This window comes from Motacilla alba, chromosome 2, assembly GCF_015832195.1.
Source record: "Motacilla alba alba isolate MOTALB_02 chromosome 2, Motacilla_alba_V1.0_pri, whole genome shotgun sequence".
NCBI classification, from domain to species: Eukaryota; Metazoa; Chordata; class Aves; order Passeriformes; family Motacillidae; genus Motacilla; species Motacilla alba.
In genome coordinates, this window is record NC_052017.1 from 369,993 (window position 1) to 394,932 (window position 24,940).

The 24,940-nt window shown below is 60.6% G+C and overlaps 1 protein-coding gene across 2 annotated transcripts in view; it reads right to left on the minus strand.

The window, feature by feature from the left end:
• Position 1: 1 nt before the first annotated feature.
• Positions 2 to 24,940, minus strand: part of LOC119698278 (SREBF chaperone) — a 59,410-nt gene continuing 34,471 nt past the window's right edge. For both annotated transcript variants that reach the window (XM_038130011.1, XM_038130010.1), the window contains exons 5-23: positions 22,352 to 22,572; positions 21,474 to 21,579; positions 20,562 to 20,734; positions 19,137 to 19,263; positions 17,420 to 17,532; positions 16,650 to 16,744; positions 16,039 to 16,137; positions 13,723 to 13,947; positions 10,757 to 11,172; positions 9,573 to 9,737; positions 8,566 to 8,761; positions 7,701 to 7,816; positions 7,075 to 7,618; positions 6,340 to 6,425; positions 5,659 to 5,741; positions 4,870 to 5,036; positions 3,805 to 3,885; positions 2,611 to 2,817; positions 2 to 1,200 (exon numbers count right to left, since the gene is read on the minus strand). In XM_038130011.1, coding sequence (XP_037985939.1) covers positions 955 to 1,200; positions 2,611 to 2,817; positions 3,805 to 3,885; positions 4,870 to 5,036; positions 5,659 to 5,741; positions 6,340 to 6,425; positions 7,075 to 7,618; positions 7,701 to 7,816; positions 8,566 to 8,761; positions 9,573 to 9,737; positions 10,757 to 11,172; positions 13,723 to 13,947; positions 16,039 to 16,137; positions 16,650 to 16,744; positions 17,420 to 17,532; positions 19,137 to 19,263; positions 20,562 to 20,734; positions 21,474 to 21,579; positions 22,352 to 22,572 — 3,466 coding nt within the window. In that variant the 3' untranslated portion in view covers positions 2 to 954. The remainder of the gene's footprint in view (positions 1,201 to 2,610; positions 2,818 to 3,804; positions 3,886 to 4,869; positions 5,037 to 5,658; positions 5,742 to 6,339; positions 6,426 to 7,074; positions 7,619 to 7,700; positions 7,817 to 8,565; positions 8,762 to 9,572; positions 9,738 to 10,756; positions 11,173 to 13,722; positions 13,948 to 16,038; positions 16,138 to 16,649; positions 16,745 to 17,419; positions 17,533 to 19,136; positions 19,264 to 20,561; positions 20,735 to 21,473; positions 21,580 to 22,351; positions 22,573 to 24,940) is intronic.

Below are 24,940 nucleotides of genomic sequence, written 5' to 3' on the forward strand. Positions count from 1 at the left end.
CTCGGGTTAGTTCCGTTTAATGGATGTTCTGCACACGTTATAAAACACGATCGGTACAAAAAGCGTCCCCTGTACAGCACAAAGGTACAGCTGGGCGAAGGCCACCCGCGGGGGCTGCGCCGGGCTCCCGGGGTCCCCCCCGCCCCAGGCCGGCGCCGCCTCTACAATCACCGGGGCTCCAGAACAGACGTCGTGGGCGGTTCGGGGCAGGGCGGGCCGGGAGCCGCGGGGCCGCAGCGGGGCCGTGCTCGGGGGAGCCCCGGCTGCCGCCCCGGCCCCGGCTGTGCTCGGTGGTCCCGCTGTGTCCCCGCCCGGGCCCCTCCCCAGCGCCTGCAGGAGGGGGGCGACGGCTCCGCCCGCTCCCAACCTGAGAAAAGCCTCCTCTGGCCCGCAGCGGGAGGAGGAGGAGGAAGGGGAGGAGGAGGAAGGTGCTATTGCTGCAGGAGGGAGCCGGGCAGGGCAGCTGTGCGGGGCACGGAAGGGCAGCACCGCCGGGGCTGCACCCCGCGCCCCCCGCCCCAATAAATAACTATTTACAGCGTATAAATAAATAGAGGGGGGGCAGCTGCGGCCCCGGGCGGGGTCGGGCGGGGCCCTGCCGCGCCCTAAGGCACGAAGGGGCCGAGCCGCGCCCAGGCGGGGCCGCTCCCGGCCCTCTCCCGGCTGCCTCCCGGGGCCGGGGCTGGCCGAGGGCCGTTCTGCGTCCTGGAGCGGTGCTGGGCCGGGACAGCCCCTGCTGCAGCCACCACGCTGTGCCCGCTCTGCCCCGTCCCGGCCCGTGTCCCTCCGCCCCGCCGGGGGCTCCGAGACCGCTCGGAAGAGCAGAGGAGGGCGGCGGCCCCAGCCCGCTCGGTGACCGGAGCGGCTCCGGCGGCACGGATGGAGCCCGCGGGCGCGTCCCCTCTCCGGCACAGCCCCCGGCCCCGCCTCGGTCCCGCCGGCCCCTCCGCCTGCTCAGTCCAACTTCTCCAGCACCGAGGGCACGTAGACCAGGCTGAGCTCGCTGCCGAAGTTGCAGACGATGGCGGCGTTCTCCAGCACCAGGATCTGCCGCGCCGGCTGCGACTCGTTGCTCTTGCCCAGGTAGACGGTCTGGAGCAGGTCCCCGTAGCCGATGTCCCAGAAGGACACGCAGCCCTGGCCCCCCGTCACCAGCAGGTTGTCGGAGATGACGCCCAGGCTGGCGCCGCAGCCCAGCTCCTGCGGGGCAGAGCGGGAGAGCTGAGCCGGGGCGGGAGCGGGACAGAGCGGGAGAGCTGAGCCGGGGCCGGAGCGGGGCGGGAGCGGGAGAGCTGAGCCGGGACCGGAGCGGGGCGGGAGCGGGAGAGCTGAGCCGGGACCGGAGCGGGGCAGAGCGGAGAGCTGAGCTGGGGCCGGAGCTCGGGGCAGAGCGGGAGAGCTGAGCCGGGGCCGGAGCTCGGGGCAGAGCGGGAGAGCTGAGCTGGGACCGGAGCGGGGCAGAGCGGAGAGCTGAGCCGGGACCGGAGCGGGGCGGGAGCGGGAGAGCTGAGCCGGGACCGGAGCGGGGCAGAGCGGGAGAGCTGAGCCGGGACCGGAGCGGGGCAGAGCGGAGAGCTGAGCCGGGGCGGGAGCGGGACAGAGCGGGAGAGCTGAGCCGGGACCGGAGCGGGGCAGAGCGGAGAGCTGAGCCGGGACCGGAGCGGGGCGGGAGCGGGAGAGCTGAGCCGGGACCGGAGCGGGGCAGAGCGGGAGAGCTGAGCCGGGGCCGGAGCGGGGCGGAGCGGGAGAGCTGAGCCGGGACCGGAGCGGGGCAGAGCGGGAGAGCTGAGCTGGGGCCGGAGCTCGGGGCAGAGCGGGAGAGCTGAGCCGGGGCCGGAGCGGGGCGGAGCGGGAGAGCTGAGCCGGGACCGGAGCGGGGCAGAGCGGGAGAGCTGAGCCGGGGCCGGGGCGGGAGCGGGAGAGCTGAGCCGGGGCCGGAGCGGGGCAGAGCGGGAGAGCTGAGCCGGGGCCGGGGCGGGAGCGGGAGAGCTGAGCCGGGACCGGAGCGGGGCAGAGCGGAGAGCTGAGCTGGGGCCGGAGCTCGGGGCAGAGCGGGAGAGCTGAGCTGGGACCGGAGCGGGGTAGAGCCGCAGCCGGCCCGATCGTGGGACACGGTGGCTGAGCTGGAGCAGAGGCTCCTCAGCCTCCAAGCGCACCAGAGGCATCTGCAGGGTCTGGTGGGGGCCTGGAAAACCCAGGAGGACCCCTGAGGGTGTGGGGTGGAGCTGGGAAGGGGCTCAGCTGGAGAAAAGGGGGTTTAGGGGGACCCTGTGGCTCTGCACAGCTCCTGACAGGAGGGGACAGCCGGGGGGTCGGGCTGTGCTCCAGGGAACAGGGACAGGAGGAGAGGGAACGGCCTCAGGCTGGGCCAGGGGAGTTCAGGGTGGACATCAACAGGAATTTCCCCATGGAAAGGGTGATGAGACTTTGGAAGGGCTGCCCAGGGTAGCAGAACAGCCCCTTTCCCTGGAAGGATTTCAAAGCCCTGCGGATGTGGCACCTGGGGACACAATCAGTGTGGCCTTGGCAGCGCAGGGGGGTGGTTGGGCTCCGGGGGTTTCCCAAGCCAAGCAATTCCTGGTTAACCCTGCCTGGCTGCCCGGGTCCCACCTGCTGGATGGAGTAGAGCTTGATGCCCGAGCTGCGGTCCCAGATGCTGATGACGTCGTCCAGGCCGCTGCTGATGACGCAGGACGCGGTGCAGGTCAGCGAGGTGACGTCCCCGCGGTGGGCGAACATGTGGCTCACGCGGCTGCCCGTCAGCACGTCCCACAGGCAGATGGCCCCGTCCTGGCCACCGCTGGCCAGCACCATGGTCTGCGGGACACCGAGGCCACGTCAGTGCCACCGACGCTCCCGGCTGCGCCCCTGCACTGCCAGCCCAGGGCCTCCCTGCCTGTTCACATTCTAGACTCAAACTTTTGAGTCTAGAAACCCCAAAATTTGGGGTCAAAAATCTCGTTTTTACCTCTAAAAACCCCCAAATTTTGGCCTGAAACACCTCAAATTTTGGGGTTAAAAATCTCGGTTTTGGATCTAAATAAGGTCAATTTTTGAGTCCCAACCTGTAACTTTTGGGTCTAAAAAAGGTCAATTTTTTGGGGTCCAAAAACCCCAGAATTTGGGGTCCAAAATCTCATTTTTACCTCTAAAAACCCCCAAATTTTGACCTGAAACACCTCAAATTTTGTGGTAAAAAGAATCTCATTTCTGGATCTAAAAAAAAAGTCAATTTTTGGATCCCAACCTGTAATTTTTTGGTCTAAAAAAGGTCAATTTTTGGGTCCAAAAACCCCAGAATTTTGGGTCAAAAATCTCATTTTTGAGTCCAAAAAACCCCCAGATTTTGGGGTAAAATCTCTCAATTTTGGGTCCAAATCCCTCATTTTTGGCTTGAGCAGGCTGGGGGGAACGGAGCCCAGGTCCCCCAGGAGCCCCAGTGCCGAGGCACCCGAGGTCATGGGTGGGAGAGCACCTGGGGGCACACACTGGTTCAGGGCCCCCCACTCCTGGGCACTGGGGCAGAGCCTCCCGGGGGGCTCAGGCGTGCCCACCCCCAGCTGGCAGTGCAGGAACAGGGATCCCCGGCTCCAGAAGGACAGAGAAGCAGGAGGTGTCCGGGGAAAGACTGCCGAGCTCCCAGGGAGCCAGGGGACAACTCTGGCTCGGCCAGAGGGAGATGGAGGGAGCTGGGGGGTGCCTCCAGCTGAGCCACTGCCTCGGATATGGGCTGAGGTGTGATCTCGGGATCAGCTCAGGTGTGAGGGCAGGTGAGGAGGGCTCAGGCCCAGCAGCTGCCCGTACCTGGTCGATGTACACGGCCGTGATGGCTCCCGAGTGGCCCTGCAGGGTGAACAGGCAGCACGAGTCCTCCAGCCGGAACACCTGGGGCGGGAGAGGCCCGAGTGAGGCTCTGGGGCCACCTGAGCTCCCCCGGCACAGCAGGTCCCACCCGGTCCCACTGTGGCACAGCCAGAGCCTGCCCACGGCGGTGCCAGGGCCCACGGGGAGCTGCAGGGCTGGTGGGCAGTGCCAGGGTGGGCACAGGGCAGTGACTGCACAGCTGAAGGGCAGAGGGGACACCCCAGAACCTGGGTCTGCCACTCAGGGAATGCCACAGCAGCCTCATGGAATGCTCCAGCCTGGGGACACAGCAGCTGGAAAGACCCTGAGGTGCTGGTGGATGTGCCCAGGTGGGCAAGAGGCCAACGGCTCCTGGATTGCGTCAAAACCAGTGTGGCCACAAGACCAGGGCAGGGATTGTCCCCCTGTGCTGGCCCTGCTGAGGGGCCGCAGATCCTGGGGGCTGCTCTGGGTCCCCCCGACAGGAAGACCTGGAGGGGCTGGAGTGTGTTCAGGGAAGGGAATGGAGCTGGGAAGGGCTGGGGCCCCAGGAGGGGCTGAGGGAGCTGGGAAGGGGCTCAGCCTGGAGAAAAGGAGGCTCAGGGGGACCCTGTGGCTCTGCACAGCTCCTGCCAGGAGGGGACAGCCGGGGAGCTCAGGCTGTGCTCCCAGGGAGCAGGGACAGGAGCAGAGGGAAGTTGAGGTTGGATATTGGGAAAACTCCTTCATGGAAAGGGCGGTAAGGCATTGGAAGGGCTGCCAGGGCAGTGATGGATTCCCCATCCCTGAAGGGATTTCAAAGCCATGTGGCTGTGGCACTTGGGGACAGGGGTTAGTGGTGGCCTTGCAGTGCTGAGGACTGGCTGCACTTGGCAGTCTTGAAGAGCTTTCCCGACCTCAGCGATTCCATAACGCTTTGAAGTCACCCGCTGCCGAGGCGGGGTGACACCGTGGGCTCCGTCCCCCTCGGCCAGCAGCCCCCGCGGAGCTCGGGGCTCCCCTCCCGGCCCCGCCGGCCCCGCTCACCCGCAGGGTGTGGTCCTGGCTGCCGGTGACGAGGCGGCCGGCGGCGGCCTTGAGCGCGGTGATGGGCTTGTGGTGCGCGCAGGGCACGCTGTGGGTCAGCTGGCAGCGCACCGCGGCCCCGCGGCACAGCTCCGGCGACGGCGGCAGGCTGCTCCTGCCCGCGCCTCCTGCGGGCAACACGGGCCTCAGCGGGGCTGGCCTTTGGGGAATTTGGGGCTGGGACCCCGGCGAACCCTCCGTGCTGAGAACGGCTGGAGCGGGGGCCCCAACAGGCTCAAACTGGTTTGGGACGGAAGAGCCCTTGAAGCCCATCCAGTCCCACACCCTTCCGCTGTCCCAGGCTGCTCCTGGGATGGCCCTGGATGCCTCCAGGGATGGGGCAGCCACCAAACGGCAGCCCCATCTCCACAGCCCCCAGCCTGCAGGAAATTCACTCCGGCCCCTCGCCACCCTCCGGGAAGAATTTCTGCCCAGTCTCCCCTCTGTTCATCCCCTCTGTTCTGCTCCAGAAGCAAAGGAACCCCTGCTCTAAGCAGCCACCCCCAGGGATCCCTCTGGGCTGCGCCGGGCCTGTGCCAGGGCTCGGGCTGTCCTGGCACGGGAGCAGTGAGACACGCAGAAGGGAGACAGATGTGGAAGGAGCTAAGGGCAGCGTGGGGATGGTGCCCAGCACAGGGAGCGCCCTCAGCTCAGCACAGCTCCGGGGGCTTCTGGAGCAGTTGCCACCAAAGCTGCAGGGGGTAAGGCAGGAGCCCAGGGCAGCACACTGACACTCCAACACCCGCTCACCTCGGAACTGCAGGTGGTTCAAGGACGTGTGTGTCTCCAGAGAGAAGAAATCCAGGGAGCCATTCAGCCGGGCAGCCACGATCCTGGGGGACAGACGTGGGGGCTGAGAGAGGCCCCTCCCTGAGCCCCAGACCTGGACACCCCCGGGCCAAGCACAGACCACCCAGCCCCGGGGGGAGGCTGCACAGAACCGGGCTGGGAGGCTGGACACAGCTCCGAGGGGACTGGACAATGGCAGTGCCTCTGAACAGCAGTGACCCAAAGGTGCCCGGCCCTGGAACCCTCTGGAAGTTCAGCTACTGGCAAGACTGAGGGCTGAAGAAGTGGCTGCTGGAGCAGACCTGCAGCCAGGCAAGCTGGTGAGAGATGGATTCTCAGAGGATTAGGCAGGATAGCAAGGAAAGGTGGTTGGGCACTGAATGGGCTCCCCTGGGAATGGTGACTGCTCCAGCCCTGCCAGGGCTCAGGAGTGTTTGGACAAAGCTCTCAGGCACAGGGTGGGGTTGTTGGGGTGTCTTGGGCAGGGCAGGGGTTGGACTCCACGGTCTTTGGGGGCCCCTTCCAGCTCAGGATATTCCATGACACTGATTGCAAGGAAGACGCATCCCAGCTGAGCCTCTGCTGCCGGGAGCTGCCGTGGAGGCTGGGGCTGGGGATCCCAGCAGCTGCACGAGGAGTTACCTGTTGTTGAGGAAGACGAGGGCTGTGATGCCGGATTGTCCTTCATCATTGCTGCTGCGGAGGGTCCCCTCGATGGCATCCCACACCTGGGGGAGGAGGGGTCACTGCGGTGACACTGGCCAGAGGAGCACTGGACACAGGGGGATCTGGGATCCCCAACAGCTCCGTGTGCTCTGCTCCTGGCCCCCGAGCTGATTGAGCAGGTCACAGCTCCCTGTGCTGTGCTCCCAGGCTGTGTGACCTCCTGCCTCCCGTTACTGCATCCCTGCTCCTCACCCCACCTTGCTGCTCCTGCACTCCCTACTCCTCTCATCTCCACCTGTTCCTGTGTCCCTGCTCCTCATCTCCACCTCCCTGTTCCTGTGTCCCTGCTCATCTCCATCTCCCTGTTCCTGTGTCCCTGCTCACCTCCATCTCCCTGTTCCTGTGTCCCTGCTCATCTCCACCTCCCTGTTCCTGTGTCCCTGCTCATCTCCACCTCCCTGTTCCTGTGTCCCTGCTCATCTCCACCTCCCTGTTCCTGTGTCCCTGCTCCTCATCTCCCCCTCCCTGTTCCTGTGTCCCTGCTCATCTCCACCTCCCTGTTCCTGTGTCCCTGCTCCTCATCTCCATCTCCCTGTTCCTGTGTCCTGCTCATCTCCACCTGTTCCTGTGTCCCTGCTCCTCATCTCCATCTCCCTGTTCCTGTGTCCCTGCTCACCTCCACCTTCCCCTTGCTGTGTCCCCGCTCCTCACCTCCAGCTTCCCATTACTCCTGCCAGCCACGATGAGGTTCCCCTGCAGTTCCAGGCTCCAGACGGAGCTCTCCAGGTCCCCTCCCCAGGGCTGCAGGGGCGAGGATCTGTCGCACCCCGCGCAGCTCTCGTCCCCGCCGCAGCCGCCCTCGTCGGGGCCGCAGGCCGGAGCGCGCCCGCCGCTCCCGCAGGGCCCAGGTGGGGCCGAGAGCCCCGGGAAGTTCCCGTTCCTGCAGCCGGAGCTGCCGTGCTCCTCGTACACCTTCCCCACCAGGCTGCTGAAGTCGTATCCCGAGTCCTTGCGGCGCGCGCCCACGGCCCGCAGGCGCGGCTCGGCCTCGGCCGCCTTGGCGCGCTCCAGGAAATTGGTGTCGATGAGGGACGTGAGGTCGGGCTGGTCACAGAACAGGGGGGGCTGGGGGGGCCCCAGCAGCCGCTTGAGCTGGTGGCCGCTCTCGAAGGAGTCCTCCGGCCCGCTCTTGCCGTCCGCGCTGGGATCCCAGCCCTCCTGGTAGTCCAGGATGCCGCTGCTGTCCCTGCGCAGCCTGCGAGGGGGGACGGAGCTCAGCCCGGGGCTGCGGCTGCCTCCCGGGAGCACGGGGCTGTGGGGACGCGGCCGGGCCGTACCTGGGCTTGGGGATGACGGTGAGGCAGTCGCCCGTCTGCGCGTCCCACACGCGGATCTGCCCCACCAGGCAGCAGCTCACCAGCAGCATCCCGTCACTGGCCAGGCACTCGATGTCCTGCGAGGGAGGAAGGACAAGCACAGCTCAGGGGGGCACCACCGAGGCCTCCGCGTCCTCGCCGCAGCCTGGGGTGGCTGCAGAGCTGCAGAGATGATGGATTTTATGTCAAAACTGGCTGGTTTAGGAACTGAGGGACGGTGAGGACATGGACGCCCCTGGAAGGGCCCGAGGCCAGCTGGATGGGGCTTGTGGAAGGTGTCCCTGCCATGGCAGAGGTGGCACTGGATGAGTTCAAGATCCCCTTCAACCCAAACCATTCTGGGATTCCAGGATCTCTGCCCAGAGACCTCGGTGTGCACTGTACCACTGCAAATCCAACAGCCTCCACCTGTCTTGCCTTCCCTAAAAAACTCCCTGCCAGTTTGAAGGCAGGATCAGGAGCAGAGACAGAGCTTTTCGGAGACACCCCAGCACTGTAAACTCGTCTGAATGGCCAAGAGCTTTGTTTCATCTCAGAACAGGAGGAATCCTGGACTCACCCTGGCTGGAAAAGCCCTCCCAGAGCACGGAGTCCCACCTGTGACTGATCCCCACCTTGTCACCCAGCCCGGAGCAGCGAGTGCCACCTCCAGCTGTCCCCTGGAGCTCAGCAATGTGGAGCTATGCCAGCAAAGCAGGAAGGGAAGCCAGAGGCGGCCATGGCGGGAATTGCAGCCAGCGAGCCCCAGGAGCGGACGAGAACGTGCTGCAGGAATTTCACGCTCCAATAACCTCTCCTGAGGTATTTATTCCTAAGCTGGACCTACCATGAGGTGTCCCCTGAGCACCAGGGGCACGATCTCGGTCTCGGGGGGCGAGTAGCCGTAGTCGTCGCAGGGCAGGTCCCCGCGGCGGCGCCGGCCCGGCCCGTTCTGCCCGTAGTTCTTGGGGCACAGCACCCGGTAGAGGCAGAACAGCAGCAGCACCAGCAGGATGCCCGATGCCAGGCCCAGAGCAGCCACCCTGGGGACACACACACACACCAGGACAGGAGGGTAAGGAAATGAACTCCAGTTTCTGGTCCACGGATAGATTTGGGAAGTCTTGTGCCAGGAGTACTCGTGTGCCGGTCTGAGTTTCTCAGCTGAGAAAGCTTTTCAACAAATTACAGAGGTTTGTTGGAAATTAAGGGGGGTTTAATGGGAAAATGGCAATTTCCACGAGATTTTGAGGCTTTTCAGTAAGGAAAGTAATGAGCAACTAAGGTTTAAGAAAACACCAGCTGGGGATGGGACAACAGTGTGTTCAGCACGTGCAGATTCAGGCAGGGCTCGTGAGCTGCTGCCTGCACAGAGAGGGAAGCTCCTTGCACCGGAGTTTGATCTGACCCCTAATAAATCATTATCAAATTATATCCAGGTGCTGGCTGCCCCATGATCCCTGGAGGTGTCCAAAGCAAGGTTGGACTGGGCTTGGAGCACCCTGGGATAGTGGAAGGTGTCCCTGCCTGCGGGACTGGATTGGTTTTAAGGTCCCTTCCAACCCAGACCGTTCTGGGGTTCACACTTAAACCCCCAAAATGACCTCCTGCCCTCATCACCCCGTGATCAGCCCCGTACTGCAGCAGCAGCCCTAAGGGCCTCCGTGCACAGCCCATTCCTGCCCTGGCTGATGGAAAACTGCCTGGAGGCACCGAGTTCCCTTTGCACTGGAGCCTCCCCAGCCCCCGAGCTCTGGCACTGAAGCCTCAGGAGCTGTCTCCTCTGCCAGCAGAAGCACCAGCCCTGTGCCCCCGGGGCTGAGGCAGGCTGGGGGGCTGTGACAGACGCTTTACTTGTAGAGGGTGACATCCTGGTGGCCGCGGGGCTGCTCCGGCTGGGGTCCCGTGTCCGCCAGGAAGGGCTGGGAGCGCGAGGCCTCCTGGGGGTGCCGCATCTCCAGGGCCTCCTGGGGGTTCAGGTACAGCGTGACAGGGATGGCTGGCAGGATGCTGATGTACCTGAGGGGACAGGGCACGGGCACGGGTCACTGGGCAGCCAGGGCAGGAATCGGGGGGCCTTCAGCGTGTGACTTCAGGTGCTCTGAACGAAAGATCTCCTTGGAAACGTTCTCCCCCAATGCTATCCCCCAGGTTTTAACCCTTCAAAGAGCTAACAGTGAAATGAAGTCTGATGAGATCGAGTGGATCCCATGAATTTAAGCCTGGTTTCCTGTGTGCTGCAGGCTGGGAGGTCTCGCCAAGCAGCTCCTTCAGCTCAGCTGTCTCTTCCCCACGTGTACTGTTTCCATCCCCTGCAGATGATTGTATCAGACAATCGTGGAATTCCTGAGGTTGAAAAGCCCTCTGGCACCATCAGGTCTGCCTGCTCCCCCAGCACTGCCAAGGCCAGCACTAACCTATGTCCCCAAACCCCACATCCACAGGGCTTTTAAACCCTCCAGGGATGGGGACTCCACCACAGCCCTGAGCAGCTGTGCCAGGGCCAGAGAACCCTTCTGGGGAAGGACTCTTCCCAAAATACCACCCTGAGCTGCCCTGGCCCAGCCTGAGGCCATTCCCTCTGCTCCTGTCCCTGTTCCCTGGAGCACAGCCCGCCCCCCCGGCTGTCCCCTCCTGTGCAGAGCCACAGGGTCCCCCTGAGCCCCCTTTTCTTGTTTTGCAGATTTTAAAACTTCAGTTCCAGGACAAAGGAAGACAGAAGACACCAAGCACATAAACCACCCAGGAGCAGAGTGGAACAACCCTGATTCCCAGAGGAACTGTGGAGGGTTTGTGAGCTCTGCCCACCCCAGGGGACCTGCTCAGCAGCTCCTCCCGCACACACCTGCAGTGAGCCCCGTGGAAGGAAGCAGGTTATGTGAGCTGGGAATGAGCCCCGTGGAAGGAAGCAGGTTATGTGAGCTGGGAATGAGCCCCGTGGAACAGGTTATGGGAGCACAAAGGACAGCAGCAAGACAAACCCTTGGGGTCAGCAGCCAGATCCCAGAGCCTCTGGCACTCCACGCCAGCCCACTTGCCTCTTGGCCAGGGTGATGTTGTAGTAGCTGAAGAGGGCTGGCCAGTGCCTGAAGGAAAGCTTCCTCCAGATCTCCTCATCCTCCGCTCCCCAGGTGAGCTGTGCTTCCGTCCCCAGCTCCAGCTGCCCGGGGTCCCTGCCCTCGGGCCCCGGGGCCCGGCCGTGCTGCTCGGGCTCCCGCCGCGCCTGCTGCTCCCGCGGCTGCGTGCGGTTCTCCGGCAGCTGCACGGGCTCCGAGGGGAACACCGACAGGTCCAGCGTGGGGTCCCCGGCCGGCAGCACCCCCCCGGGAACGGGCATGGCAGGCAGGCCCGCGTCCCCCAGGGGACTCTGCTCGGTGACCTGGGACGTGAGGTAGGTGCGGAGCCCAGCAGGATCCGTGTACACCAGGATTCCGATCCAGATCACTGTCCCGGCCTGTGCAGGATGAGACACAGCTCCCTCAGTGCCACTGCCTGTCCCCTGCCTGAGCAGGGACACAGCTCCCTCAGTGCCACTGCCTGTCCCCTGCCTGAGACACAGCTCCCTCAGTGTCACTGCCCTGTCCCCAGCCTGAGACACAGCTCCCCTCAGTGCCACTGCCTGTCCCCAGCCTGAGACACAGCTCCCTCAGTGCCACCTCCCTGTCCCCAGCCTGAGCAGGGACACAGCTCCCTCAGTGCCACCGCCTGTCCCCAGCCTGAGACACAGCTCCCCTCAGTGCCACCGCCTGTCCCCAGCCTGAGACACAGCTCCCTTCAGTGTCACCTCCCTGTCCCCTGCCTGAGCAGAGACACAGCTCCCTTCAGTGCCACTGCCTGTCCCCTGCCTGAGCAGGGACACAGCTCCCCTCAGTGTCACCTCCCTGTCCCCTGCCTGAGCAGGGACACAGCTCCCTTCAGTGCCACCTCCCTGTCCCCTGCCTGAGCAGGGACACAGCTCCCTTCAGTGTCACTGCCTGTCCCCAGCCTGAGACACAGCTCCCCTCAGTGCCACCTCCCTGTCCCCAGCCTGAGCAGAGACACAGCTCCCCTCAGTGCCACTGCCTGTCCCCTGCCTGAGCAGGGACACAGCTCCCCTCAGTGCCACCTCCCTGTCCCCAGCCTGAGACACAGCTCCCCTCAGTGCCACTGCCTGTCCCCAGCCTGAGCAGGGACACAGCTCCCCTCAGTGCCCTGCCCGAGCTGAGCCAGGGCAGCCCACCCGCAGGCAGCCCTCGTTTCCTGCTCCTGGGGAGGGTTCAGCACTGCCCAGCACGCCCAGGACCTGGACACCACTATTCCATGATCCACGGGACGCTCAGAGCCCAGCTGCTCTCCCCGCGGGCACAGCAGGAAGGGGACTCCGTGCTGGCAGCTGGCACCAGCCCGCCCGGCACCTGCAGGCAGGGCTGGAAAGGCTCAGCTGGGGTTTTTGGATCCACACCCAGGCAGGACCCACTGCTCTGGCACCGTGTGGGGACTGAACTTGGACTGCCAGGGCTGGCTGGGGGGGCAGAGATCCCTGGAATTCCATCCGAGACAGCCAAGCAGGGACAGGGGACAAGCAGGACCAGAGGACGTGTGGCTGCAGCAGCTGTAGGGAGTGAAACCTTGAGCAAAGTATCTCCTGAGTGCCTTTAGTCCTCATGTGCAGGAACAAAGTGGGACTTTCTGTAGAACCATCTCAATTGTGACTTTCTGTAAAATCATCTCAGTGTGACTTTCTGTAGAACCATCTCAATTGTGACTTTCTGTAAAATCATCTCAGTGTGACATTCTGTAGAATCATTTCAGTGTGACATTCTGTAAAATCATCTCAGTGTGACATTCTGTAGAATCATTTCAGTGTGACATTCTGTAAAATCATCTCAGCTGTGACATTCTGTAAAATCATCTCAACTGTGACTTTCTGTAAAATCATCTCAGTGTGACATTCTGTAGAATCATCTCAGCTGTGACTTTCTGTAAAATCATCTCAGTGTGACATTCTGTAGAATCATCTCACACTCAGCCAGCTTGGAAATCTGCTGCTGCATCCCATGGGCAGCACCAGACTCGTGTGGGGAGCAGGACATGGAGGTGTGTCAGGCCTGCCGGGGCTGGGTGGCTGGCAGGGTGGGCAGGGGTGCCAGCCTGGCTCTCTGGGTGCCAGCCTGACTCTCTGGGTGCCATCCCAGCTGTCCGGGTGCCATCCTGGCTATTTGTGTGCCATCCCAGCTCTCTGTGTGCCCCCTGGCAGTGTGTGTGTGTGCCCTGGCTCTCTGGGTGCCCCCTGGCAGTGTGAGTGCCCCCCGGCAGTGTGTGCCCCTGGCTCTCTGTGCCCCCCAGCAGTGTGTGCCCCCCGGCAGTGTGTGCCCCTGGCTCTCTGGGTGCCCCCCGGCAGTGTGAGTGGCAGTGTGTGCCCCTGGCTCTCTGGGTGCCCCCTGGCAGTGTGAGTGCCCCCCTGGCTCTCTGTGCCCCCCGGCAGTGTGTGTGCCCCCTGGCTCTCTGGGTGCCATTCCAACCATGTGGGTGCCCCCCGGCAGTGTGTGCCCCCTGGCAGTGTGGGTGCCCCCCTGGCTTTCTGGGTGCCCCCTGGCAGTGTGTGCCCCTGGCTCTCTGTGCCCCCCTGGCAGTGTGAGTGCCCCTGGCAGTGTGTGTGTGCCTCCCGGCAGTGTCCCCTGTCTCTCTGTGCCCCCGGCAGTGTCCCCCTGTCTCTCTATGCCCCCTGTCTCTCCATGCCTCCCGGCAGTGTCCCCTGTCTCTCTGTACCCCCGGCAGTGTCCCCCTGTCTCTCTATGCCCCCTGTCTCTCCGTGCCTCCCGGCAGTGTCCCCTGTCTCTCTGTGCCCCCGGCAGTGTCCCCCTGTCTCTCTGTGTCCCCTGGCTCTCCGTGCCCCCGGCAGTGTCCCCTGGCTCTCCGTGCCCCCGGCAGTGTCCCCCTGTCTCTCCGTGCCCCCGGCAGTGTCCCCCTGGCTCTCTGTGTCCCCCGTCTCTCCGTGCCCCCGGCAGTGTCCCCTGGCACGTACCATGATGAGGCGCTGGGCCAGGCGGGTGCGGGCGAAGAAGTAGATGACGCGCAGGCGCTTGGGCAGGCGCAGGTTGCGCAGCGAGGACGGCTGCAGGGTGATGGTGTGCGGCTGCAGCGTGATGGTGTGCGGCGTGTGCGGCACCGCCGGGCGCAGCGCCCGCGCGCGGCACGGCGCCTTGGCCAGGCACGACTCGGGGGGCAGCCGCTTGTTCAGGTCAGCCAGCTGCAAAGGACACCGCGGGCAGGGCTCAGGGGCTGCGGGCACCTGGGGAGCCGGGAGGGACCCCTGGGGAGCTGGGAGGGACCCCTGGGGAGCCGGGAGGGACCCCTGGGGAGAGGGAGGGACCCCTGGGGAGAGGGAGGGACCCCTGGGGAGTGGGAGGGACACCTGGGGAGAGGGAGGGACCCCTGGGGTGAGGGAGGGGACCCTGGGCTGCTGGGAGGGACCCCTGGGGAGAGGGAGGGACCCCTGGGGAGCTGGGAGGGACCCCCGGGGAGCAGGAGGAAGCCCTGGGCAGCCGGGAGGGACCCCTGGGCTGCTGGGAGGGGCCCCTACGGAGCTGGGAGGAGCCCCTGGGGAGCCGGGAGGGACCCCTGGGGAGCCGGGAGGGACCCCTGGGGAGAGGGAGGGACCCCATGGCAGCTGGGAGGGAGCCCTGGGAAGCCGGGAGAGACACCTGGGGTGAGGGAGGGACCCCTGGGGAGCTGGGAGAGACACCTGGGGAGAGGGAGGGACCCCTGGGGTGAGGGAGGGACACCTGGGGAGTGGGAGGGACCCCTGGGGTGAGGGAGAGACACCTGGGGAGAGGGAGGGACCCCTGGGCAGCTGGGAGGGAGCCCTGGGGAAGAGGGAGGGGCCCCTGGGCTGCTGGGAGGGGCCCCTAGGGAGCCGGGAGGGACACCTGGGGAGCAGGAGGAAGCCCTGGGCAGCCAGGAGGGACCGCTGTGAAGCTGGGAGGGACCCCTGGGGAGCCGGGAGAGACCCCTGGGCTGCTGGGAGGGGCCCCTAGGGAGCCGGGAGGGACCCCTGGGGAGACGGAGGAACCCCTGGGGAGCTGGGAGGGACCCCTGGAGAGTGGGAGGGACCCCTGTGAAGCTGGGAGGGACCCCTGGGGAGCCGGGAGAGACCCCTGGGCTGCTGGGAGGGGCCCCTAGGGAGCCGGGAGGGACCCCTGGGGAGCTGGGAGGGACCCCTGGGGAGAGGGAGGAACCCCTGGGGAGCTGGGAGGGACCCCCGGGGAGTGGGAGGGACCCCTGTGAAGCTGGGAGGGACCCCTGGGGAGCCGGGAGAGACCCCTGGGCTGCTGGGAGGGAGCCCTGGGGAGCCAGGAGGGACCCCTGGGGAGAGGGAGGGACCCCTGGGCAGAGATTGTTCCGTCAGGGTCAGGGGGGTGACTCCTTGGTGTCTCCTCCCAGCCCATTTACCCCAGTCAGCACATTTGCAGAGCCAGGGAATGATGGAATGGTTGGGCTGGAAGGGACCTTAAAGCTCATCCCATCCCACCCCTGCCGTGGCAGGGACACCTGCCACTGTCCCAGGCTGCTCCAAGCCCTGTCCAGCCTGGCCTGGGACACTGCCAGAGATGCAGGGGCAGCCACAGCTGCTCTGGGCACCTGTGCCAGGGCCTGCCCACTCTCACAACGTTCTTCCTACTGTCCAATGTAAACCTTTTTTCTGCCAGTTTGAAGACATTCCCCCTTAACCTGTCCACCATCTCTCCCCATTTTTCCTGTGGGCTCCCTTCAGGTCCTGGAAGGCCACAAGTAGGTCTCTGAGCTTTCCCTCCCCAGGCTGTGCAATCCCAATTCTCTCAGCCTTTCCTGACAGCAGAGCTGCTCCATCCCTCTAATCGACTCGATGCTCCTCTGGATTTGCTCCCACAGCTCCGTGTCCTTCCTGAGAGTGCCTTTTCCCTCAAGTGTTCTGTTCCCAATCCCTGTGTGTGTAACCAAGCAAGTACAGAACCAGCACTGGAACAGCCCAGGACGAGAGGAAACAGCCTCAAGCTGACATGGGGAAGCTTAGGTTAAACATTAGGAAAAACTGCTTCCTGGAATGGAAGGAAATTTCTTCCTGGAATGTCCAGCCCTGGCCCCTGGCCCAGAAGAGGGGTGGAGTCCCCACGCTGGGGGGATTTAACAGCCCTGTGACGTGGCACTCGGGGACACGGTCAGGGTGAGCACAGTGCTGCTGTGGGGAGCGGTTAAAGGCCTTTCCCAGCTCGGTGAGATTACAATCCTGTTCCTTTCCTCTCTGGGGAGCGGGACGCTGGGGCTGTGCTCCCTCCTCCCCCGGGCCGTGCCCCTTGCCCACCTCCATGCGGCGGATGTCGATGGACAGCACCGTGGTGAAGAAGAACATCTGCAGGAAGAAGTCTGACACCAGCCCCACCACGGCGAAGAGGCAGAACTCCTGTGGGTGGGACAGGGATGAGCTGCCAGAGCCCCTCAGAACGAGGGACCCCAGCAGGGCTTTGCTGACAAACCCCCCGATCCAGCTCTTGTCTTGGCTCAGAGTTCTGGGTGAGTCCATGTGAGAACCCAAGGATATTTACTCTAATTCACATTCTTTGTTCTTTTTGGCCACAGTCCATCTCTGCTCCCAGGGAACAAGGGACAGGATGAGAGGAAAAGGCCTCAGGTAGTGCCAGGGGAGATTTAGATTAGAAACGAGGGAAAATTTCTTCCCCAAAAGGGGCTACTAGGCACTGGAAGTGCCCAGGGCAGGGGTGGAGTCCCCGTGCCTGGAGGGATTTAACAGCTGCGTGGCACTGGGGGACACGGGCCAGTGGTGGCAGCGCTGGGGAACAGCTGGATTTGATGGTCTCCAAGGCTTTCCCAGCCCAGGCAATGCCCTGACTCTGTGAGCCTGGTGCCCAGTGCCTCCCCGCAGTGGTCGGGCTCTGTCCTGGCAGCCCCACTCACCTGGATGGCCGGGACCAGGGTGAAGTACCCGATGAGGATGATCCCCAGCTCCGTGGCCATGTTCTTCATGATGGACCAGCTCTCATTGCTCAGGCCTGGGGAAGGGCAAGCACAGGTCAGGGGAGCCTCTTCACTGTGCCAGACATGAACACAGCAAAAGGAGCAGCACTTCCCCTCCTTAAAACCAGGAATCTACAGGCAACAGCCCAAAAGGCCCTTCCAGGCTAAAACTCCCAAGTGCAAAGGCCCACCGGAGTTCTGACCCTGTTTCCCATCTAGGATCCAAACCACTTGTATTTTTACAACTAAAATCAGCATTGTTCTAGAATCCCTTCTCCCTGATGTTTAGAAACAGCTCTGAAGATTGCAAATCCCATTTGTCCACGGTGTGAGCACACTCAAACCCTTCCACAGGCACAGAGCATTCATAGAATGGAAAAGATAATTTTGTCTCACACTAAGGGCAATTCTGTAGGCCCTGTGTTCTGCACTTCTGACATCCATGACCTGAGGACAGTGCTCAGTACCCACACCAGGAGATCCAGCTCTCCCCCACTAATATTTTTTATGTTTATTTAGCCTGTTTCAGTCAACAATCCCCAAAATCAGTGCCCGCAACTACACCATTATGTTCCTGGAATTCAAAACAAAAGGCTGCACAAGTCACCCTGTTTCCTTCCCAGACCGGAGCGAGACCATTCCCCCTCTCCCAGCCCCTGGCTCTCCCGCCTTCCCCTCTCTGCAGCCCCCAGGGAGGAGCAGGAGCCCACCTTGGGCGATGCGCAGCTTCACCTCCAGGTCCACGGGCGTGGACACAACGGACTTGGTGAGGACCAGCACGTTCTCCAGGCCAATCACCACCACCAGGTACGGGAATATCTCCCTGAGGAAACAGAGGCACGGCTGAGGAGGGGATCCACGGGGAAAAAGAAGGGAAAGAGGCAAGTTTGGAGCAAACGCACCCCTGGGAGTCGAGGTGAGGAGACACCACCGTGTGCCCCAGTCCCTCCCCTCAGTGTCACACTGCGCAAGGAACGGGTTTGTGCTTCCTCTGCCTTGGGCAGAAATCACCTCTGCAAAGCTGCAGGAATTCCTGGGAAGTGCCCCTTGGGGAGCAGCACTAAATTAATCTTGGTGCTTCCCAGGGTCAGAGCCCTCTGCTCTCCAGCATCAGGTACAGCAGCAGAGATGGGCCTGGGACACCCTGGGAGGGACTGGGGGTGGGTGGTCACCCATCAGGGAGGGGCAGGGAGTGTGTCCCACCTCCTTTAAGGACCATCCCATGCCACCCCTGCCATGGCAGGGACACCTTCCACCATCCCAGGCTGCTCCAAGCCCTGTCCAGCCAGGCCTGGGACACTGCCAAGGATCCAGGGACAGCCACAGCTTCTCTGGAAATCCGTTCCAGTCCCTCACCACCCTCACAGCGAAGGATTTCTTCTGTCTATCTCACCTAAATTTGCCCTCTTTCAGTTTGAACCATTGCTCCTTGTCCTATCACTGCAGTTCCTGATGAAGAATCCCTCTCCAGCCTCCCTGTAGGCTCCCTCAGACACTGGAAGGGGGAATGTCAGTGAATGTCCACAGCGAGTGAAAAACCACCAGCACAGGCGAGCCTCTCGTGGGCAGCTTCTTGCTTATGCCCAAGAATCCAAAATTCAGCAAGAACACCTCAGGGCTGCCTTTAATGACAGCAATTTCAGCTCATAACCCTCGTGAGCCCTCCAGGCAGCACCAGCACAGGACAGAGATGGGAGATAAGCTCCTTGGGGACGGGAATCACAATGGAGCTGCTGCAGGAGGAGCTGTGGGAGAGCCTGCTCACTGCAGGGGTAACAAACCCACTGTTATCCCAGCAACTCCTCCTGCTCCAGGCCCTGAGCCAACTGCTCAGCAGTAAGGGGTCTCCAGGAGGACTGGCCAGCACGGGAGCACATCCCCTGCAGCCCTGGTGAGCACCTGATGGTGACCTGTCACTGCCACAGTTTCTGAAAAATCCCTTTGCCAGGGTTTCTTGTCCTGGGAAGCTGAGAAGCCTCAGAGAAAAATGAAAACCAATTATTATCTGATTGCTTCTGCTGTGTTTTGCTGCTTTGGAGTGTGTTTGGGGATTGTTTACCAACAGGTGGTTGCTTGATTGGTTTCATGTGAATTGTTTTGACTTAATGACCAATCCCAGCCAGCTGTATCAGGACTCTGGAGGAGACAGTCACGAGTTTCCATTATTCATTCTGAGTAGCCTTCTGTCTGTACCCTTCTCAATTCTTTAGTATAGTGTAGTATAGCATTCTTTAATTTAATATAATATCATAAAATACTAAATCAGCCTTCTAAGAGCATGGAGTCACATTCACTCATCTCTCCCCTCGTCGGGGTTGCCTGCGAATTCCGCAGTGGCCGTGCCCAGCAGCGTGTCCAGCCCCACAGGAGCTCGTTCCCCGGCACACAGAGGTGCCCCAGCTGTGCCCGGGCAGGGCTGGCACGTACCCGCCGTTGAGCGTGGGCGTGAGGCCGAACAGCGTGCAGAGCCCCACGGACATGAGCAGCGAGCTGAGCACCGTCACCACCGCCGCCAGCGCCAGGCCCCACTTGGACTTCACCATGTCGATCTTGCCTGCAAAACAGCCCCAGCCAGGTCAGCGGGGACAGCACGCGGCACGGACACACAGACGGGGACAGACGGACACAGATGGGGACAGCGCGCTCGTCCTGGCCGGCCCCAGCAGCTCACAGGACATCCCCAGCCCAGAGGGAAAGGACTGCAGGGCTCGTGTCTGAAATGCAGGCACTGCACTGTCTGAAATGCAGGCGCTGCAGTGTCTGAAATGGAGGCACTGTCTGAAATGCAGGCACTGCACTGTCTGAAATGCAGGCGCTGCACTGTCTGAAATGCAGGCACTGTCTGAAATGCAGGCACTGCAGTGTCTGAAATGCAGGCGCTGCACTGTCTGAAATGCAGGTGCTGCACTGTCTGAAATGCAAGCACTGCCCTGTCTGAAATGCAGGCACTGCAGTGTCTGAAATGGAGGCACTGCAGTGTCTGAAATGCAAGCACTGTCTGAAATGCAGGCGCTGCACTGTCTGAAATGCAAGCACTGTCTGAAATGCAGGCGCTGCACTGTCTGAAATGCAAGCACTGTCTGAAATGCAAGCACTGCACTGTCTGAAATGCAAGCACTGTCTGAAATGCAAGCACTGCACTGTCTGAAATGCAGGCACTGCACTGTCTGAAATGCAAGTACTGCAGTGCTCGTGTCTGAAATGCAGGCACTGTCTGAAATGCAAGTACTGCAGTGCTCGTGTCTGAAATGCAGGCACTGTCTGAAATGCAAGTACTGCAGTGCTCGTGTCTGAAATGCAGCTCCCACAGCCTCCCAGCACAAGGTGGGACAGGGACAATGCTGCTTCACAGCTCACACCAGTCCCAGCACTGCACCGAGGTGGGAAGAACCCAACTGAAACGTGGCCAGAGAGGTCTAAACCCACCAGCTCAGAACATGTGCCTCATCTGTCTGGTAATGGATGGAACAAAGGGGGAAAAGGCATTCCTGTGGCATCTAAGGGTGCCCAGGACAGGAAACACCTTGGAAGGTATCATGGAATCATGGAATAGTTTGGGTTGGGAGGGACTTTAAAGATTGTCCCATTCTACCCCCTGCCATGGAAAGGAGACACCTTCTAGCATCCCAGGCCTTGGACACTTCCAGGGATGGGGAAACACCTCCACCTTGGATCACAAGGAACAAGAGCACCCTGGCTGAGCGGGGCAAATGAGCAGGAATCAGTTAACAGTTTTTAATCCTCTCCAGACAGCTCAGTGCAGAACTGCACCACCACCTCTCCTGCTGAAACAGGCGCTGTTACAGACAACACCTGCACCCCCGAGCCCACACCCAGGTGCCCCGAACCTACGTGTGGAGAAGTAGATGTAGGCGAAGAGGATGATGTAGGTGGTGACGAGCGGGATGAGCTCGGCGATGCCGATCTCCTCCTTGAAGTGCACGTGCACCACGTTCTCCTCCCGCAGGCTGCAGTTGGGGCTGGGGTGCAGCAGCTTCAGGCGCGAGCGCAGGCTGCTCAGGAACCTGGGGACAGCGGCACGTCACTCACCCTTCCCAGAGAGAAAAGCCAACAGCTCCTGCAGGAGCTCCAGGGGCTCACACGGAGCAGCAAAGCGTGGCTCTCTCCAGGCCTTGCTCCCAAAGCTGCTCCTTGCTGGCCCCAACCACCCAGACCCTGATTTCTGCAAAGCTCTGCTGGGCTGACTCACCAAAACTTTGTTTAAAGCAAAGGTTTGTCAACCACAGTCTGGGTCTACAGAGCAGAACATGCCACAGCCTCCAACACTCCCAGAATTTTCCCAGAATTACAGAATTCTGTGTAAAAATGGCTGATGGAAGGTGCCACACAGCGCCCCTCAGGGCTCAGTGCTCTGGAAGAGCAAGTTTGAACTCCCATGCTGCCAAATCCATCTCAGGCATCCCTTGGGGAATTCTGTGCAGGTCAGAGCCCTCAGATCCACTCAATCCACACCAGTTTGGCCAACACTGCCAAAGTGTTTCCACCAGGTGAACCAGAGTTTACAGGAAAGCAAATCAGTCTGTGTGCAAGGAGCTGGGTCAAACCAGAGCCACTGGGTCCTGGACGCCACAGGAACTCCCCTGGCAGTTCTGGATGCTACAAACAGTGCTTGGGAAGGGGAGCTGAGAACTGGGAGCACTTCATTTCCATAAAACACAGCAAGGTTTCTCCCCAGAAAAGCACCTGCAGAGATGTGAGATACTCTAAACCCCAGGGGAATGGAGGGGGAAGGGGCAGCCTCACCTGGAGTCGTAGCGCTGCAGCCCCAGGGTGACGGTGTAGGACACCACGCGGCGCCGGTTGGACAGGCTGACCCCGCTGTACCTGCCAGGCAGCCCAAACAGCAGGTCTGCAGAGACAGGGGGACATCAGGGACAGCTCGCACAGCACCGGGGACACGGGTGTCCCCTGCCAGCAGCTCCAGAGGAATGGCTGCTCTCATCCTGTAGGGCACCCCATGCTCTGGGGAGAGCCCGTGGATGGGGTCACACCTGGAGCAGGCTCCAGCCACAGCGAGCTCACACTCTGAATGTCCAAAACCAGCCTTTAAAGCAAACTTCCTTTAGGGTTACAAACCCCTTTTCAGACATGTAATACAGGACATCACACGCTGCCAGAGCTCTGTTTAAAACCAAGAGATCCAACCTGCGTTTAAAGCAGCATTTCCTCTGGCATTGTGGAACCACTAACGACCCCACACATGGTCACGGGGTTCTTTATAATCAAGAGGTAAAAATAGTTTTATGCTATCCATTGTCAGCTCGGGCTGTGTGCAAGGAATTGGAACACACAATGGAGCAGGATGAATGTTGATTTATCTGTGACAAAGCCTTGGAGTGTGACAGGGAAAAGCCAGGCTGGAGCACGTGTAGAGTGAGAGGAACAAAACCCTGCTATTTTTACCTGCAGAAAGAAGCCTGGGTGATTTGTTCACTTCTCACAAATTCAGATCAGGGCTCCAATACACATATGAAATGAGAGACAACAAAGACTGGGCAGCTTCAGCTGCTGTGAACGACAAAATACTGCCCAAATTGGCACTATCAGCAATTCCAGTGCTGGAATTAGTGAGGATGGAATAACAATGGAGCTGCAGGCAACTCTCAGCTTCCCTGGCTCACCTTTGAGAGTGGCTGACGTCTGCAAGGTCTTTGGCTCATGCTGGTGGATGGTTTTGATGATATCTGGGTCGGCATTGAAGCGCTCGCGGTCGTTCTGCCAGAAGTTCCCTGGGGACAGCAGCAGGCAGCCGTGCTCTGGGAGCAGATTCCTCAGCTTCCTGAGGCCAGGCAGCAGGTCTGTCACCTGCAGGCAAACCTCCTCCAGGCTCCTGACCCCGGAGCTGAAAGGCAAACACAGTGCAAACAAACAAATACAGAGGGACAGTGCAAACAAACACAGAGGGACCCCAGCCAGGCAAAGCCAAGCGTCTGGAGAGGGACCTGCATCAGGTGTGGCTGCTGCTCCTCCTCACTGCTGAGAGCAGGAGCTGGGCTCCCTGCAACTGTGAACAGGCTCCAGAACTCCATCATCCTTCCTGGGGGCTGCCTGGCCCCACAGCTCTCGCTCCTTACCCATCTCTAGTACCGCACTTTCACTTCCACATTTAAGACACTTCCACCTGACAGAGAAACTGTCTCTGGAGTTCTTCCAGACCTCAAACCCCTCTCTGCACCTCTCTGCACACATGCAGCGGGTGCTTTACAGGAGTCCTGGTCAGCCTTCCTGAGGGGCACCCTCTGAGGTGCTCTAAAATGCACCCAGGATTCAATGTCTGCACCTGGGGGTGTTTCCCCAGCTGCTCTGCACTCTGTGGGAAGGAGCATTTCCTGAGAGGCTCAGAACTGCACACAGGGGGACTGGAATGACCTGGAACAAACTGGAACCTGTGTCTGCCATCACCCTTAGCAACCACTGATTCAAGCAAGACCCAGCTTGGGTGTGCAACAGGCCCTGGTGGGAGGTGTCCTGGGTTGTCAGGTCAGTGTGAGTTCTATTGCCCTCTGTCAGAGGTGGGCAGTCATCCTCTGGTCATTGAGTTTTCTTTCTCTCCCCCACAGCCAATCCTCCCTCCAGGAGATCTCTTATGTTCATGGGCCATTAATTATTAATTATTAATCACCTTCTGTCCATGGCCAGTGAGTGTCCCTGCATGGCTGATACAATTCCATCATCCCATGGGGAGATGCTCTGCCCAGGGGAGGAGCCAAGTATTCCTACCTGGATACAATCTGAGGTTTCAAACATTCCTGCCTGGATACAATCCGAGATTTCAAACATTCCTACCTGGACACAATATGAGATTTCAAACCTTCTTATCTGGATACAATCTGAGATTTCAAACATTCCTGCCTGGATACAATCAGAGGTTTCAAACCTTCCTACCTGGATATAATCTGAGCCTGGAACAGCACAGCAGCCTTTGCCCACTGCATTCCCAGAGGAGCAGCTTTCTCCTCACTGCATTCCCAGAGGAGCAGCTTTCTCCTGCCCTGCATTGCCAGAGGAGCAGCTTTCTCCTGCCCTGCATTCCCAGAGGGAGAGCAGGCCCATCTCCAGCAGCCCTGGAGCTGCAGAGGAAAACTCCAGCCTTGTCCAGGATCCCTGCTGCAGCAGAACCACAGCTGGCACTGCAGGAGGGCTGAGCCACCATGGAATGGCACTGCTGCCACCACCCTGACACACAGGGGCTCAGCTCCTGCTCTGACTCTGGCAGTGGGGTTTTTTTGCTTGTTTTTTTTTTTTGGTGGTCTTTATTTTGGGGTTTGGGTTTTTTGGGTTTTGGGGGTTTTTTTGTGTTTTTTTTTTTTTTTTGTGTTTTGGTGGTTTTTTTTTTGTTGTTGTTGTTTTTTGGTTTTTTGTTTGGTTGTTTTTGTGGGTTTGTTGTTGTTGTTGTTGTTTGTTGGGTTTTTTTGTTTGTACTATCACATTTTTATTTTTGCATATAAAAAGTAAATAAACAATTCTTTACTTTCCCTAGTAAAGAACTGTTATTCCTGCCCCCACATCTTTGCCTGAGAGCCTTTTAATTTCAAAATTATAACAATTCAGAGGGAGGGGGTTTGCATTTTCCATTCCAGGGGAGGCTCCTGCCTTCCTTAGCAGACTCCTGGCTTTCCAAACCAAGGCAGAGGGGTCAGTGGCAGAGCAGCTGTTGGGCCAGACAAGTGTGACAGGACTTGTGTGACAAGTGTGACAAGTGTGTCACCCCAGCAGGAGCTGCCCAGTGACCAGGCAGGATGAGTGTCTCACAGCAGTTCTTGTTATTGCCTGGCAGGGTTATTCTGGCTCCAGGGGGTTAACGCTGCTCTGGCACCTCTGGCTGCCCAAAAACACCTGACTGCTCTCCCCCTGGGAGACGGGCTGCGTTTCTGCCTGACAGACACCCCACAACACTCTCCCAAAACTGAAACCTTCTGCACATTTCCCTGGACAGCCCCCAACATTTTAAACTGACGCTGGAGCTCAGACCTCTTGAATTACTCCTAAAGATGCTAAAAAGCTAAACTTCGGTTTTAAAAATAGAACAGTTCATTTAACTGGCTTTAATGGGAAAAGTACTGTCTGTTACACCACCAAAGTGTGTTTATGGTTACCTGGGGGAAGGGGAATGACTTCACACACATTTGTGATGGCAGATCATGATGAAAACATTTTAGGATATGACATTCTTAAAGGAAAACTTTGCAACTACCAACCAGGGATCTTTG